Source organism: Coffea arabica, chromosome 6c (genome assembly GCF_036785885.1).
Source record: "Coffea arabica cultivar ET-39 chromosome 6c, Coffea Arabica ET-39 HiFi, whole genome shotgun sequence".
In the NCBI taxonomy this organism is placed as follows: Eukaryota; Viridiplantae; Streptophyta; class Magnoliopsida; order Gentianales; family Rubiaceae; genus Coffea; species Coffea arabica.
In genome coordinates this window covers 17,436,365-17,454,170 of record NC_092320.1, presented here as the reverse complement: position 1 = coordinate 17,454,170, position 17,806 = coordinate 17,436,365, and the positions used below count along the sequence as shown (strand labels likewise).

General features: G+C 34.8%; 2 protein-coding genes across 5 annotated transcripts in view; one reads left to right on the top strand and one right to left on the bottom strand.

Moving 5' to 3' along the window:
* Positions 1–2,352: 2,352 nt before the first annotated feature.
* On the top strand, positions 2,353–5,483 carry LOC113692290 (heat stress transcription factor B-3-like). The gene is made up of 2 exons (XM_027210683.2): positions 2,353–2,944; positions 4,800–5,483. Exons 1-2 carry the CDS (start codon positions 2,702–2,704, stop codon positions 5,340–5,342), a joined length of 786 nt encoding a protein of 261 aa, XP_027066484.1. The 5' UTR covers positions 2,353–2,701; the 3' UTR covers positions 5,343–5,483.
* A 4,587-nt stretch (positions 5,484–10,070) lies between these two features.
* The window catches only part of LOC113692830 (ABC transporter A family member 1-like), a 29,899-nt gene continuing 22,163 nt past the window's right edge, over positions 10,071–17,806 (bottom strand). For 2 of the 4 annotated variants that reach the window (XM_072053164.1, XM_072053165.1), the window contains 12 exons: positions 17,515–17,661; positions 16,030–16,290; positions 15,657–15,789; positions 14,608–14,687; positions 14,396–14,503; positions 13,237–13,387; positions 12,528–12,664; positions 12,333–12,407; positions 11,955–12,264; positions 11,422–11,555; positions 10,501–10,559; positions 10,071–10,419 (listed from right to left, as the gene is read on the bottom strand). In XM_072053164.1, the coding sequence (XP_071909265.1) occupies positions 10,335–10,419; positions 10,501–10,559; positions 11,422–11,555; positions 11,955–12,264; positions 12,333–12,407; positions 12,528–12,664; positions 13,237–13,387; positions 14,396–14,503; positions 14,608–14,687; positions 15,657–15,789; positions 16,030–16,290; positions 17,515–17,661 (1,680 nt within the window). In that variant the 3' untranslated portion in view covers positions 10,071–10,334. Of the gene's footprint in view, positions 10,420–10,500; positions 10,560–11,421; positions 11,556–11,954; positions 12,265–12,332; positions 12,408–12,527; positions 12,665–13,236; positions 13,388–14,395; positions 14,504–14,607; positions 14,688–15,656; positions 15,790–16,029; positions 16,291–17,514; positions 17,662–17,806 lie in introns of those variants that run through there. The other 2 variants (XM_072053166.1, XR_011815937.1) reach the window with 2 other exon arrangements.

Below are 17,806 nucleotides of genomic sequence, written 5' to 3'. Positions count from 1 at the left end.
GCATACAAAAGTTATGATCAAACATTGAGTTTCTTAGCTTTAAGAAAATCATGATAACTCGAACTTAAATTGAATACTTGTGAATCTTCAACTTTTATAAAAATCTCAAAATTTTTCTTCTTTTTTAAAATAATAAGATGGGGTCTAATGGATAGTTAAACTTCACTTTTAAAAAAAAAAAAAAAAAATATTCACATACAAGCCATAGGATTATGAGATAATGAAGTAACCAGCATAGTGCACTCACCTAGACACCGCATGTGTATTGTAACTTTCACCTTTTGTAGCACTTTAAAGTTTCAAAGAGTGAGTTGATTAGATCTTAGACAAGTGAAGTAAATCAAATCATGAACAAATTAAGAGAAAAAATTAATGTATTTCAAGGCTTGATCGGGCGCCTATGAAAAAAATTAAAATTTGAGGGCTGGTTCGAGAAAAAATTGAAAAAGAAATACGTAAATAACAAAAATATGAGGGCTGGTTCGAATGATCATAGTTTTCTTTTTGTTCTTCCTTTTTAGTTTTTCAATGTGTTTACTTCTATTTAATTCATCAAATGATTGACATGAAACCGAATGGGGTCATAGAAGATTGTAGTAATAAGTAAAGAAGGTTATAGAAGCCATTAGTCATGGTTACACTACTCTACTATTAGAGAGCATGAATTAGTTGAATACTTCATTACTTTAGTCTAGAAACCTAATGAGCCATAGCAAAGCTTCAATAAGATTGAGAATGAACCATTACCTTACCCTAGCTCACCGGATACTTAACAACACTAGGAAACATTCTAGCAAATCGATTTCCTAGTGAACATCAATTTCAAGCGTGATATGTAACCCTAGTAGTGAACATCAATTTCAAGCATGATCCCATTTGGATTTCCCACTGCCACTGAGTTTGTTGGAATCTGGCTATCAGACTTAGAGAAATGATACTATGCTTGACCTACAAATTCAATCCAAATTTGTTTTTCATGTAAGGCTAGCTATGAGTCTTTTCTTTAATAGCAAACTTAAGAATAAAAGGGCACCGGCATCTGACAGTCAGGGATAAAAAAGGTGCAGAAAGAAATACTAAAAGGTTAATAATAATAATCGCACCCTTTAATTTTAGAGCCGTGCGAGGCCATAGTAATAAGCTTCATCTTGAAGGTAAGTAGGTTAACATCAAATCACACGCGCCAAGTTGATGAGTAGGTTATATCAATCCCCAAATGAACCTTTGAGACAAGGAGGAGAAGAACAGAAAGTCAATAAAGTCATTTCTTCCAAAGCATTTAGATAATGACTGAAAGAGAAGGAAGATGACAAAAATAGCAGCAAAATCATACTAAACGCTACATTGTCAAAGAAATTTGGGATTTGAGCAATTTGCACGTTAGACTCTTTATTAGAATATAAAATAAAGAATGTACACGTAGCTGAGAAACAGAGAAAATACCAGCACACCTACACTTACTAATTATCCTAAATAAAAACAATAAAAGCATTATTCATTTCCTTGAAAATCTTCACAAGACAATTCTGCCTAGTTGTTGTAATCACCATCTTCCACACGTACAGTTGATTTATACATGAACTCGTAGACGGTGCTATATCCATGCAAGCGCTGTTGACCGTTCAACTTGATCTACAGTCACAAATTGACTATATATACCTAAAATTCCCATCAATTTCTCTTTCTTTTACATTTTTGTTTCCATTTTCCAAATGCTATTCCAAGGCAAGTTATATAAAGGGAATAAACTACATTAAAAAAAAGAGAGAGAGCGATTTATCAATTCGATTCTTGTACTTTTGAAGTAATGCCTATTAATAGTAATTTTTTTTTAAAAAAAAAAACATGTCCACTTATAACTAGGTTTCTCTCTTACCGTTCTAAGGGAGAAGCAAAAATTGCTAATTTGTTAGAATGGACAAGCAAATGATCAATCTTCTTCAAGAATTAAACCTTGTGGATGAGGTAGTAATTCATGCAACCTAATGAAAATGAATACTATTAATTTCTAATTCATGGTTTGATGAACTCTACTTCACACGATGACATGATCTAGGTCTATAGAATATATATATATATGTGTGTGTGTGTGTGTGTGTATTTAAGTAGAAATATATCAAGCTTCAATAGGGGATATCTCATACACAATTGCACACACATATATATATACATATATACACACCTTACAAACACACAGTACACATACATAATATGCACACGTTCCGTTTGACAATTTGGTAGACGGATGATGAAGTAGATGGGCAAGGTGTTAGCTAAGCTCAGCCATAATTCCATTCCTCTGGCTCGTAACTATATAAGAAGTAGTAAACGTACGTTTCAACAATTTCTATCTTAGTTATTGGGAGAGAAGGACAAGTCAGCAAAGCTCTTGCATTTCTCATGAACTGCGGAGTCGTATTGGGCTTCTATTGCTGGGGTTGGGAGTTCTTAACTGCCCTTCTTCTCATGTCCTCCTCCTCCACCTCTTAGTTACCCTGCTATCATCACCATCCACTTAATTTCTTCCTTATTAATTTCCCAGCCGGGTCAGAAAGAATTCGATCATAGAGCAGGAGTAATCACCAAAGTCTCTCTCTTTGTCTCTGTCTCTCTCTCTCTCTCTCTCTCTCTCCCCCCCTGTTTTTAAAATCCTCTCTATCAATCTTCTTGAAATATTCTTATTACCTATATTGTATTTTTGATGATGATGGAGCCTGAATGTGAAAAGAGTTTGCTTGAATATGTGAGGAAGTCTTCACCTCCACCTTTCCTGTTGAAAACCTACATGCTTGTTGAAGATCCCTCCACCGATGAAGTAATCTCGTGGAACACGGAGGGAACGGCTTTTGTCGTCTGGCAGCCGGCGGAGTTCGCCAGAGACTTGCTCCCGACGCTCTTCAAACACAGCAACTTCTCTAGCTTTGTCCGGCAGCTCAATACTTATGTATGTTCACTATTTTCCAATTTAAGCCAGTCTTCTCAAAGAAATCCAATCGCCACACAGCCCCATAAATGTGTGTGTGTCTCTGTGTGTTTTGTGCGTGTATATATATATAGATATAGCTAGGTCAATTTCATTGAATTATCTAAGAACAAATAATCCCATTCAAAGCCTCCGTCCTATTTTATTGGTCCAAACCATAAGAACTTCTTCTTTTTTTTTTTTTTTGGTCAAAAGCATTTTTATATATTTCATTTACTAACTTGATACCACAAGCTCAGTTACAACTGGGTAACTACCCAAAAGCATTTTTATAAGAACTTCTTTTGAGTAATGGTAATTATTGTAACAAAAAAAAAAGTAGCTTCCTTTTGTATCAAAGATTATTTCGGGAATAATATTATAACACTTTTTACTTTTGTATCAAAGATTATTTCGGGAATAATATTATAACACTTTTTATGATGTAATACATGTAAAATTAAAAGGTGATTAAAAATAATTTAAAAAATTTCCAAATAACTGTCCAAGCACATTCATAAATTTGTACACGACTCCTCATAATATGTGCTGATGCTTGCTTTCTGCATGGTCGTTGAACATTCTTATCATATCCACATGTGACGTACAAGGCTGGTAGATATAGATAATTCTCTGGTCTTCCAAAATCCCAAGATTGAGTCATAGCGTTGAAAGGGTAAATAGTTAAGAACTATTTCTTTGACATCCTGTCCTGGCCAACCCCACAAGAGCAGAAAAAATTCGACAGATTCGTTTCACACATAACACACACTATTCTTTACTCTTTTTTTTTTTTAAATTGGGTTGTGATGATTTATTAGTGGTGGTTGTTAGATACCAATCAGCTAGCGATCCATGATCTGTATCTGGAGAGCCACAGGTTGCAAGTCATGGAGAGTGGGATTGACCAATAAGATTGTCGATTCATGATTCTTGAGTGAAAATTTGGCAAATGTCAAATGATAAAAGCCATCCTGTAGTTATTGAATTCGTGTTGCTTTCAGGCTGGAAAATTGTGGCCATTTAGCGTTTATAATCTTCTAGTGTTTTTAATCTTGTTGAATTGATGATCCTGGAGCGTTACAAAAAAGATAGGTACTTAATTGGGTCCATCAATCAAATATGAGTTGTTTGACTTGACGTAGAAAACCATGATACCTTTTTTTAATTAATTAGATCCTTTTTTTTTTTTTGAGTGGTTAGATCTAGTTGCCATATACATGTGAAGTTGTATAGAGATGAGTTTCTAAACCAAAAGATATCCAAAGAAGGGCATGAAAAAGAAAAAAAAAACAATGAAAAAAAGGAGGAATTAATAGAATAGTTCCCATGTAAGAAACTACTTGCACTCTTTTTCAAATGCAACTTTTTATCTCCGTGCTAGTATAATATTTTCTTTACATGCTCATGAATAGTTGTCATCAAGTTAACTATTTTTTTTTTAACTTTACACGAATAATATATATACATGTTCGTGTAAAGAAAATTTGTGATAGTACATGTAGGTATAGGGATAAAATCCAACATAAATATATTGCTAATGTAAATTTCTTCATATGGCCACGAATAATAACGCTCTTGAATCATTATATCTCATATATGATATAACTCTCTTATGTTGTCAGGATAAATACTGTCGGTCGGTGTAGAAAAGATTAATTTTTCTGTATATTTATGATCAACACCTTTTGGTATAAAGGAGTTTTGTGATAAGGCATGTACCAAAGATAGATTCTTACATAGTTTATGCTTATTTCAGTTTCCAAACAAAAAATTGAGTAGCTTTGTCATGAGCTCTTGATTATGTTCTTTTTCTAATATCTATGACTTAAAAAAGGGTTTTCGCAAAGTTGCAACGGCCCGGTGGGAGTTCAGCAACGACATGTTTCGCAAAGGCGAAAGGGATCTGCTCTGCGAAATCCGTCGAAGAAAAGCATGGACTAACAAGTCACATTCTAATAATAATAAGGGACAACAAAATCATCATCATCATCATCAAGCTGCTGCAGCTGCAGCTGCACCAACAAAAGATCAATCCGATGAAGACCAAAGCCAAAGGTCATCATCAACTTCATCATCGTCAGATCAGTACACTGTCCTCATTGATGAGAATAAACGACTTAAGAGGGAGAATGGAGTCTTGAGCAGTGAACTTTCCACCATGAAGAAGAAATGCAAGGAGTTGCTTGACTTGGTGGCCGTGTATGCTGACCAGGCTGGGGAGAAGAATGATGGCTCTATTGTTGATAATGATGAGTTTGATGAGAGGCCAAAACTTTTTGGTGTGAGATTGGAAGTTCAAGGAGAGATAGAGAGGAAGAGAAAGTTTGCTGAGATTAGTAGAAATGCTCAAGTTATTCTGTTTCAATCGTGCAAATAAGTGCACTTATTTTGTTGGAAATCTCTCAGTTAATTAAGTATTAGATTTGTGTTTTTGCAATGTATTAAAAAGGAATGAACTGTGAAGATGGTTCAAACTTTAAAAAATCATTAATTTGTAAATTACTCTCTGTTTCTTGTACCGGGTTATGTATATATATTGAAAACTATAAGGGGGTTATATGTAGGGGTAGCAATTCGGGTCCAATTCAGGTTGGCGGGTCGGGCCAGAAAATCTGTTGACCAGAACCCGACCCGCCAACCCGTGACGGGTCAGGTATACTGACCCGAACCCGAAAATTTCAGGTTGACGGGTTGGCGGGTCGACCCGAAATGACCCGAAACTTAATTTTAATTTATTAATTTATCACTGTAATTTCTAATAAAATTAATTTCTCACAAAACTAATTACATAATCAAGTAATAAAAATTTAAATAAATAATTCCAAACCAAATCTAAAATAAATTAAACACCGTAAAAGTGTTTTATCCCAAACAAAATATAAAATAAATTAAAACAGTATAAAAGTAAAAAATAATATAATATATTATTTGTCCAAATATAATAATTTCAACTTCACACAAATTAAATAAATTCATTTAGGATTAAGTAATTAATGCCTTTGAAAAAAAGAATAACTTAGTTTAGTTAGATAAAATTATTTTTATGTTTATTAAATTATTTTTAATTCGTAAACGGGTCAAATCGGGTCACCACGGGTTGATCCGAAATCGACCTGTTTTCTTTTCGGGTTCATCGGGTTCAACCCGATTCTGACCCGAATTCCCGAAACCTCAACCCAAACCCATTAATTTCGTGTTAGGTTCGTGTCGTGTTTTCAGGTCGTGTTGCAAATTGCCACCCCTAGTTATATGGTAAAGTACTAAATCATAAGGGGTTATATGGTAAAATATAAAATCATACGGGGTTAGAGTGTCATGCATATTATGTTTATATATTTTGGTCACTTAATCCATTTTAGTTTTTAAATTAGGGTAATTTCAACATTTTCATAGGTTCCATTATAGATGATCATTTCCGTTATTTTGACGTTTTAATCTAAATTATGAGGGAGTTATATATAGTTTTTAAAACTAAAGGGGGGTTTTAATCTAATTTGCCCTTTTATCTTTTACTAGCTACATTAGAATGTAAAGTAAATAAATAATGTTGTACAAGTACTGAATGTAAGATTAAGTAGATAAATACGAATGTTATCATGAAAAAGTGAAGCTAATGATATAATTAATCCAGGAGAATTGGCGTCATTATCAATATACCATAATAGCACAGCTAAGTAGTGAATTGAGATTTTCTAACATGTAACTTATCAATGGCATGATTTTCTAACATGTAAGTTATTAATGTCCTAATCTAAATGACCCGAAGCGACCGGATTGTCATCCCACTGTATATTCAATTTGATTTGAGAATGTAAACAAAATGATTAATTGTCTATTATGTGCAATACAGAGTATAGTTATAAAGGGAAATGTAAAAGCAGAAAATAATTAAGATTGAGACAACAGCTTTTTTTTTCAAAAGGGTTATTGTGACCAAAATACCTGACTCTCAGAAACCAGGACCTAGAAGCAATGAAGCACTAAAGAGCTTCTAGATGGATCTCAGTTCTCACGAAATTACTTCCAATTGCAGCCATTGTTTCACATTCCGTGTGGTTTATTTGCATGAATTTCTTACAATTCTTGACTTTTGTTGAGCATCGACTGTGACCATTTCTGAAAAACAACCACATATTTTGGCTTGAAATACTGAGGCAAAATATTCGACTAAGTCAAACTCACAGGATTTGCAGATTGTGGAATAGACACCTTTGTACATTGAATTAGAATATCTGTTCCAAGAATGGCACCTAACATCACGATGACTTCAAGTTATCGCCTTCTGTTTTTGGTCTTTCTTTTTTGGTAGCTGATTTTGTCCACTTATAGTTTGAACTATTGGAGTTAAGTTCTTGGTTGCCTGGGATAAAATTGAGATTTGAAATCTAAATCCGTTAAGTTACCCAATTGTTAAATCTGATATATTTGATTGTACATCACATTGAGTAATAAGTTAAGAATAAATCTTATATACACTGACAGTGTATATACTATCATCGTTTGATTCATGACATGTGTGCAAAAATTGAATTTCAAATTCAAATTTTGCATAGTTGTCATTCATCCAACGTTGATAGTGTATGTAGAAAAGATTAATCCATAAGTTAATAAGCGATAAGTAAATAGTCTATCACTTTTTTTTTAGTAAACTTGTCACTTAATTAATTCAGATGCTCTATTTTTAACTCTTAAATGCACCCGAACATATTAAAATCTGACTTCATTAAACTCAAGTACTGAATTGGATTATCAAACAGGTTAGATATTACCTCCTTGGTCTACGCATCATATGTACTTTGTGAAAGTAGAATTTATGATATGATCTAAGTCTACATCTTTAACAAATAAAAACGTGTAATAGCATTGACAAAATTCTGTTCAACACATGTTGTCAACACAAAACAGCTCATATAAAAAATTTAGTGCGCAGACTTGGTGATGTACATGGTTAAAGTCCATATGTTAGTTATAGCTTTGATTCTTTGTTTCTGGTTTCTGTTTGCTTGTTGTTGGTTTGCTGTTTCTACCCTCTAAAACCAAGAAAACCTTGCATAAAATCTGAAATGTGTTGAGATTTTATTTTTTTTTCAAGTTTTTAAAAATACCCTTTACGTTAAAATTAGTTGGTAATGTTGTATGTGTGCATATGTGCATATCATTCCTTTTCTCTCTTAAGAAGCAAAAAGAAAAAGAGACAATTTCAAGTTGAAACAAATGATGAGATGGTTGTGGAAAGAGATGTTCTTCTTTTGACTGCGACTATATGTTTGGAGTGGGTATATGGGACACATTTGATTAGTGCAACTACAGATATTTCAAAGCTCAAACTCTGCAAATTTTGACTCTTAAATTAGGTAATGTTTGAGAATTAGATGAATGACTCATGTGATTCTTTCAAAAGCTTTGTCCATGTGAAGGGTTGGAATTTTGTTGTGGATATCCTAGCTTCCAAAACAAATGTGAAGGATGACAACAAAGTCTTGGTCTCCTTTTCCACATTGTTGAGGTAGCAATAATGAGGTACTCAAATTGAATTTTGAAAAATACCCAAACCAAAAAAACAAAAAGGGTTTTAGTCTTAGGTCTAATTGAACCTAAAACTGGTTCTATATTTGTTCACATGAACTGTTTTTTTTTTTTTTAATTTTTTTTCCTTACCAATCTGTTATCTAAAAGATTACCAATATGTGTATGTACATTGGTTGGGTGAAGTTGGTGTTGAATGGAACTGTTGGATCCTTAGAAATCAGAAACTCATGACCTAATCAGCTTGAAAAATCCCAGTTTCCTGTATCCACATCTACTTTTGACGAAAGACTAAGCATTTAATCATTCGTTCAATATTGAATTTTACACTGGCCAATATCCAATTATACATATTTTGAAATTCCATCGTTATTGAAACGAAATAAGTTATAATACGTTATAATTCGAAATCATGATTCATGAGATTGGCAAAATTAATGATTAAGCAAAAAAAAAATTAATGATTAAAGCATCAATATCATAATCTCGGAAAATTTGGATCAATAATAAAAGAATAACTTAAGGTGTCAAAAGGCTTAAATAAATTAGTTGAGGGTGATCTAATATGTGTTAAAATGTCAAAATTACGTGGACGAAAAGTGTAATCAACCCTTTAATCACACTATTTTCCAATAACCAGAACTTAGACAAGTGTGTTGGAATTTCCAAGAGCGTGAGAGCCACGCTTTGATTTTATTGTAAAGACTAGAAGGTAGAGAATTCCATTAATCTAAAACTTCTACCTAAATCTAAGTCAGTTGCCCCCACCACCAAAGAAGAATAGCCAAAGAATTTAGAAATTAGTAGATTGTTATGTTTTCTTCACTTTCTTGCATAATACTGACGCCATATCTAGCTCATGCACGTACAAGCTGCTGGATAAGTCCAAGGGAAGCTTGAATTGTATAACTTCTAAGGTCCAACATTTGATCTTAACTAGGAAAAATTGTTTATTGATGTTTTATTATTTGACAACCAAAATTATTGCTGACCCAGACACCACCATGGAGTATGACATCATTCCGAGACCATAGGTCGCTTAGCACAGTTCTTACATCGATAGTGAAATTCAAAACTGACATCGTTTCGAGACCATAGGTCGCTTATAAGAATTCTTACAAATCGCTCACTAATACAGTTCTTACATCGATGGTGAAATTTAAAACTGATTATTACCGACTCAAACACCACCACAAATTATGGCATAGCCTCAAAAACATAGGTCATTTATAGAGATTTTTACAAATGACCCACTGACACAGTTCTCACATCGATGGCGAAATTCGAACACATAACTTTTGTGATGAAATTTCCCATCCTTACCAACTAAGACAACTTGTGTTGGCAAAGTTTGGCCAAACTTCATTGGTGCCTGATACCTTCGTTGTTGCTACCCGAGTTAAATCTTCAACTAAGTTAATTGCTTGGGTTATTTATAGTATTTGGAGAAAGCTTCACCACCATCTGTACCTCTTTCTCTTGGTCTTAATGAAAACCAAAATTGACAACAACAACAAAAAAAAAAAAAAAACCTACAATGAGAGGGAAAAGGGTAGGAAGAAACACTGAGTATGAATGATGAGATAAAGCAATGAAAAAGTTCCATTATATAAGACAGATTTATACTTCCACAGTAATCTGTGAAAGGCAATACATTTATTGGTAAAATACTCCTAGTGGAGAGGACAGAAATGCCTATAGCGAATCTTCTATCTGCATCAAGGGGAATTCCTCCACTGCTTGCAGCAAAATTACCATATATATTGGAAGAAAAAGACCCTTCAAACTCTAAAAACAAGAAGGGATTAGCTTCCACTTAAGGTTATGCTAAATAGTATTTATTTCATGTGTTAGCAGCAGCAAAATGGTTAAAGATTGTCTCTAGTGTTGATTGACTGATACTGTACTCTTTGATGCCCAGTAAATTTCTGCAGAGATGAAAAAGTACACGTGATCAGTACCAAAAGCTTTAGAAAATGCTGATAATTCACGAAGAGTAATTACTGCACCTGTTACGCTCTAGGTGACCAAAAACATCAGCAAGAGAGAGGTCTTCCTCATAAGGCAGCTGCAACATTTTGAAGATAAATCATCAACTAATTAAAGATCCAAAAGCAAGCTTCCACAAAATGTATGTACGAGTTGAATAGTTGATGCATTAGCATTTTTTTTCTTTTTAAATGCTCCTGCTGCTGCACATAATCAATTTGCACATCCCCTATATACCTAGGCATACAAGTCAAGCTTTCTGGTTAGTTACAACTTAGTTTCATTTAAGAATTATGTGAATCCATAATGCAATTCATCTTGGAAGTCTAATTCATCCTTCCAGATTAGTAGGAGAAGATAGCTATTGGATTCAAAACCAATTATGTTCATCCCACTGATCACCATAAATTTCTTATGACAATCTTAAGATGACGTTAAAACAAGATTGCAGTCATGCATAAACCACAAGATTCAAATCTGAGGATGAAACAATTTGAATGTTCCTCGAAAGGATAAGGAAACCCTGTAAATAGATTTTAAATTTCAGTTTACGTAAAATTGTTCTCGATTCAAGTTAAATGGGAAGAAAAAAGCAAGGAAAGCTGTTTCTAGTAACTCAGGTGCCACTGCGTGTTTTTAAAACAACAAAACAAATTTGTTTACTTCTTGTTCTGGCGAATAGACAAATACACCTCATGCTCACCATCTACATCTACTGACTATAATACTGCAAAATACAAGTAGAGAACAGGAAAATTGGGATACACTACTCATTTCTGTTACTTCCTACTATATATCTAAAAGCTCCTTTATTCTACCGGAGAAAAAAGGGGCATTCATATTCATCAGCAAATAAAACTAGGAGTCTTGATGTAAGAGTGGCAGGCTAACATATTCTAAAACAAACAGAGTAAATGCAAAAAATTTTGCACAAGTCATACCTGATATTGAGCACTCAATCCATTGCAACCTTGAAATGTGGTGCCAGGAAATGATGATTGGATAAATGAATCAATAGCAGAGAACTTTTCTTTGGTTAACCACCACTCCGAAAATACAGGCAGTGGGATACCACCTATAGTCATGAATTGCAACAGCTTTAGTATTTAATAAAGCGAAAGCCTTGGGCTTATTAACCAACCCAGAGATGAAAAAAAGAAGAAAATTCCAGGGTGTAAATTTGGCATTGGGAGAGGAAGAGTCAGAAACCAGAGCTGCTCAATTATTTAAATTGATCTGCACCATTTAAATTTGGTGAGCACATATTAATTGCATAACACAAAGTTCAAAGTATATGATTGTAGATTAAGATATTAGATTCATCCAGGAAAAGGATCATATCCACTCAGTTATGAAGCAATTGTCAATTTCTATGGGGAGGGGAGACTGCAAGCGTAAGCGATGACCAAAAACAACACTACAGTGATATTTGAATTGTGTGAAACTAATAGATTGATGAAAGGCATGGACTTACCATCACGGACCAACTGCTCTGATAACTGCTCACCAGTAGCCCCAGATGAAGCATTACTCGCACTTGCAGATACAAGAGCCCGTACTCTTTCTTCATTCCCAAGCCATCGTCCAATTGCAACTATGATTTCCTCTGATAAGCTAATCTCTGCAACTGATGTGCTTTCTGATGCTATAGTGTCCTTTGCTCCAATGCAAACTTCAAGGTCACCAAGTATACTTCTTGTATGACATGGAACATCGAAGAGTTTTTCTTGTATTATTTGGCATAGATTTTCCATGTCCATGATGCTTACTTCTGTAGGTTTGACCTGTTGGTGAAATATAAGATTTCTAGCCACAAAGAAACCATGGACAAACAATTTAACTAAGAAAATACCTCTAGTTCAAGATGATTCCCAAATCTCGTTTTTAGATGCTGAGGACTTCCAATGCATCTAAGCCTGCCTCCAACCTTTGACATTGTGTTTAACAAAGAAAAAGCAGAATTTTTTTTGTGGGAGGGGTACAAGTTAGCACTACAAGATTTCAATTATATACATATCATAGACAAGCTAAATGCTACAGGACATACCATGATCCCAATCCTAGAACACAGAGCTTGTGCTTCATTCATGCTATGAGTAGTTAGAATGACAGCTGTCTTTCCTCGTCTGGTTGATAGCTGGGATATAACCTCCCACATGAATCGTTTGGCAATAGGATCCATACCTAAAGTAATTGTGGCATTAAATATTGGTTAAGCATCAGAAAATAAATGGTAGAAGCTGAAGCATAATTCTGCTGGAGAGTGAAAGAAGGATGTGACAGTAAAATATTAAAATAGAGGATAAAAATGCTGTGTAAAAGACCATCTTTTGTAAGAATTATACGAATACAAAGAATCAAATGACTACTACAAGCCTGGCAACTGCTTCTTAAGTTCTGGACAGACTATGGCAGCAAGACAAGGAGCTAACACTGATCTTTACCTAACCTAGAGGCAGACCATGCACGATACTCAGCATGAGAACTATTTTACATTGAGGATTAGACTATTAGGTTTCTCTTTGTAACAACAATTAAGTTGTTTATCATAGAAAGCAATCTTACACTTGCCGAATGACTTTTCCTGATATTCAGGTGAGATGAAACCCCACAGCTGTACTAGCACAAGCGTATTATAATGGGTATATGCATGGTAGAAGCTTTTTAATATCTAAAAGAAGATGAAGGGAAAAACTAATGGGCATTAAGAATACTAATCACAATACACACAAACTAACATCAGAAGAATTAATTACCAGTTGATGGCTCGTCAAGAATGACAATGGGGGGATCTCCGATCATTGCGATTGCAACAGATAGTTTACGCTTGTTTCCCCCACTTAAGGCAAACGATGGTTTAGTGGCATGCTTCAGCAAATCAAACTCTACCAGTTTTTCTCTAACAACCTGTTTAACGTTCTTACCAGCATTAATCATTGATGCTGTAGAGCCACAACTGATATTCAGATGGCAGATTAAAAAAATAGTGTCACAGTTTTCAGACTCTTGGATCTTACTATAATGAAATTGACTCATTCTAGTCCTGAACTTGATAAGATACATCTATTCCTCATCCCAAACAAGAAGCACTGAATTGTCTCCATGGATGTTGGGAAATAATGATAAAATATGAAGTTCAGGATGAATTCTTTTTTTAATAAGCACTAGAAAAGGTACGTAAAACCAAATAACATATAGTTCGTAATTTGTTCACCAAGCTTGAAGGTTTGGTTTGTCCACAAGACAAAATGCATTTAACATTGGACAAGAAAAATAAATAATAATCAACTATTCATAACAATACACATAGGAAATCTTTTGATTTACAGCAGTGTTCATAGATCAACTCAGGACATTAATTTGTTTAGAGTTGTGCCCATGCAAAAGTTATTCAATATCAACCTTCACAGATAGAAGATAAATATGGGAAAATGAAAGTATACTTTCCAAGTAATGCTTTTTATAGCCCAAATAGCATCAACTTTCCAATTCATATTTGTCCCTCCAAAGTCAAGGCTGTTAATTCATAATACTTAAGTAGCAAAACCTTTGCAAATCTCTTTATAAGTTTAGTTCGTTAACATGGAAAGCATCTTCTTCCTAAACCACCAAAAAATTATCCATGTGAAACACCAATAAAGTAGGTAGGTATGTGTGTCTCTTGCCTGCAAGCAAACAGGCCAAAAGTTTTGAATCAAACCAATGCCTCAAAGTCAAAATGGAAAGACATTACAGTTACACCAAGGTTATCCTTCTAGAGGTTGGCTCCTAGCATTAAGATGATAATTCCCCATGACAAAATAACAGCAATATAGGTCCATGAACTTCTCAGAATTTCACTATCAATTGCTCACAAGAATAAAAATAAAAAATAAATGGATGAGACGTAATTTAAAAGCATCAAGAAGGGCATACATCTTTGAGCTCAAATTCTGAAACTCCTTTTATTCTGGCATAGAGCTCAAGATGTTCTTGAGCATTGAGAAACTCTAGTAGCGCATCAAATTGAGGACAATAACCAATCTGACACATCAAGAAAAAAGTTCTATATGTTAGCCAGGCAAAAGTTGACTTGATGAATTTAGAGATTAGATAAAGCACAAATAAACAAAAAAATCAAGACTTACAAGACGACGAGCAGCCTCTGGGTTCGCACCTATGTCTTTGCCAAAAATAAATGCTTTTCCACTAGTTGGATGTTCTTCTCCTGCATTGAAATATTCATCCAACCAAGAAAAGATTTATTAAGTGGGAATAGTATCCGACTACCTCTCATTCCCTGTTTATCCAAAAAAATGAAAAAGAAGGATACAAGAAGGTACTTAGAGAACCCAAATCAGTATGAAGCTTACAGTCTATGCTGTGAGATACACATTCTTGGCAAAATCCAGATGTGCTTCACAGAAGTATATGTGTTTAAAGTTCTTCCCAAGTAGCTTGTTTAACCCAAACCAGAGAAGTTTAGAGATAAAAAATCCCAGAAAGACATACATATGCTGCTGAGAGTTTTATGTCTATCAATGTCCATATGCACATCTAAGCCAAAGACTGCATCCAGGTGTTGGGCTCATTTAAACAAGCCAGACTACACGAGCAGGCATCCTAGATTAGACAAACAATAAAACGACTTTCCTTCTTAACACCTTTACCTTTTGAAACAGTTGATAACTTTATATGGTAGCAGAATAGTTAGCAAAGATCCAGTTATCAATTCTGAAAACCACACCTCTTCCTGCTTGCACATACTTGGCCTATCAAAGAATATTTAGCCCACACATGAGGCAGGTCTAAAAAGTGTATCAAAGAATATTCACCCCTCTACATAGTTTCAGCTTTAGAATGATACAGTAATTCAGTAACGTAACCCAGGCAGATGTTTAGGGTTCAGCTCTCACCTTCAGCCATTACAAAATATTCAAAGTGTGCATGCTGAGGGGTTAATAAGAAGAATGCAAACGACATGTGAAATTGCATGCCAGGCAGTAGGATTAAAGAAAAAAAAAAATTTCCCGGTGACAGCTGCAGCATTGTTATATGACGTTATAATGCAACACGTCATCAGGTTGAACAGAGAGAAGTCATTGCTAACTGAGAAATTGCTTTGTTTTCCTACAAATTAAACAAATTGAGGTCTTTTTTGTAAATTAAACTGTCACTGCTAAAGCATATTTAATACCAGAAAGCATGGACAGGGTGGTTGTCTTCCCTGCTCCATTGGTTCCTAGAAAGCCAAAACACTCTCCTTCCTGAACTGCGAAAGTCAATGAATCAACTGCTACTTTTAGCCTGTGCTTTCCTCCCGAATAAACCTAAAACAAGAAATATATTACTGGTAACTTTAAGAAATTCATCAAGATTCTCTTTAACTTGTTTATACATTTGGAGGGTTGGAGGACATTTTAGTATAGGAGAAGAAGAATCATGAACCGGCTATGGACAGTAGGAATCAAACCACATACTGAGTTGAAAGAAAGACCCTTACGGGCTATATTCATTCTTACAAAAAGATACACTAATGTTACAGTGAATAGAAAGGTTGCATGGAATACCTTGCACAGATTGCGCAAATATATGATCGCACCATCAATTGAACCTGAGAGTACCCTATTTCTCTCTGTAAGGACATCGATGTCTTCATCAACTTTAAGAGCAACATCTCCTGTGGATGATTTCAGAAGTGGCTCTGACAAACTGCCAGAAGTTGCAAGTGAAAGTTTAATACTCATCCACCACTCATAAGCTGTGGCTAAATTTATCTTGTGAGGTGGCAAGAGCTCTAGGCCAAGTGCTAGAAGGAAATAAATGACAGCCTGTAAGAGGAATGACCAATCAGTACAGATAAAAAAAGAATAAAAAATTCATATGCTCGAAATATAAACCAGAACAATAATGCATGCTACCAAAACCTATTGATCCACTAATCCACTCAAAATTCTGAATATCAAAAGCCATGATCCTATGTTATCTAAACCATTGAAACTGTCTACTTCCTTTTGTTTAATCACCTAGTTGAGTTCACAGAGTTGTCCACTCTTTAAAGCATCCACTTCCCCTTTAAGAAAGTTTTAGACATTTTCAATTTTTTAAGTTTGAATTCATTGATGAAACTTCAATGCTTAAGCTTGAGAGATCCAGTGCACTTCATATGTTAAGAAACTACTGCTGTCAATCAAGGACAGTCCAGCTATGCATTGCTACGTGGTATGATAGCAGCAAGACATCCAACATAGATACTTCAGAGATAGGTAGCAGAAAACCTGGCGACAAACCAACAGATGAAAGATCTTAATAAAATGACTAGGCTCTATCTGCCCTGAGAAATAGGATAATTGAGGTAGAATTGTTCTATCTGCCTTCATCAATCGCAGCTACAGATCAATAATGGCCTAAGCAAACAGGCAAAGAAAGGACAGCAATTTGTTTTTTTTTTTTTGGGTTCAAGGGAAGACTCCAAGCCTTACAAGGGTAAAGGGCAAGAGGCGAGGCTTGAGAATTGAGCCAAGGACCTTACTTTCACCTGGCTAATCTCCCTACCAGCTAGGCTAGCAACACTCTAAAGACTCAAGCACTTCAAACTTGTTTAAAGCACCTAAAATCAGTGCTACACCAGCCATTAGTATCCAATTCCAGTTCTGCAGCTTCTCCACTGAAAATTCAATCTATAACATCCATTAATCCCCCTCTTGCAAAATGAAAAAGACTTGTTCAATTACTAGTAAAGTGTGAGGCTTTATGTAAAACTGAAAGAGCAGAAAATAACTGCAAACTAGTATTTTAGAACCTATCTCCCAACAATTTTGAAGTTAAAATGTAGATTTCTGGAACTATAATCATGCAATCTCAATGATGAGAAAACTCGTCCCATAGGGCTGAAGAGTGATAATTTCTACTTGAGAAAAGCGTGACCACATAAGCAAACCTAAAAATTAGCAAGACCACTATATGATTCCCAGAAAAACGTTATATCTTGCTTAAACACTGATTAGTAGTACACAGAAGCAAGATAATCTCATGCCATAAGATCAGAACAGCACCTCTGCAGCCAAGTAACAAAGGGAAGCACCCGTCACATTCCAGTCAAAAACTCTACTACCAGATCCATTCTTCATATCTTGTCGTAAAAGAGCTAATGAAGATAATCCATCGGCAAAGCAAAATCCCGGTGACAACCTGAAGAAGTTCTGGAAGATACAAATACGATAGTTAGTAAGCTCAATATCCGAGTGTGAAGGCTTTTAAGATCACCAGTCATAACCCTTGGCACAATCTTTTAAGTTAGTGAAAATTTCTAAGCAGTCACATATTGCCCTGGAGAAGAACAAAGTC

Bases quoted from the DNA above. Each gene is read 5' to 3' on its own strand.
- LOC113692290 (XM_027210683.2), top strand. From the start codon at position 2,702: ATGATGATGGAGCCTGAATGTGAAAAGAGTTTGCTTGAATATGTGAGG. The intron at 2,945-4,799 runs GTATGTTCACTA...GACTTAAAAAAG, and splicing joins TCCGGCAGCTCAATACTTAT to GGTTTTCGCAAAGTTGCAAC.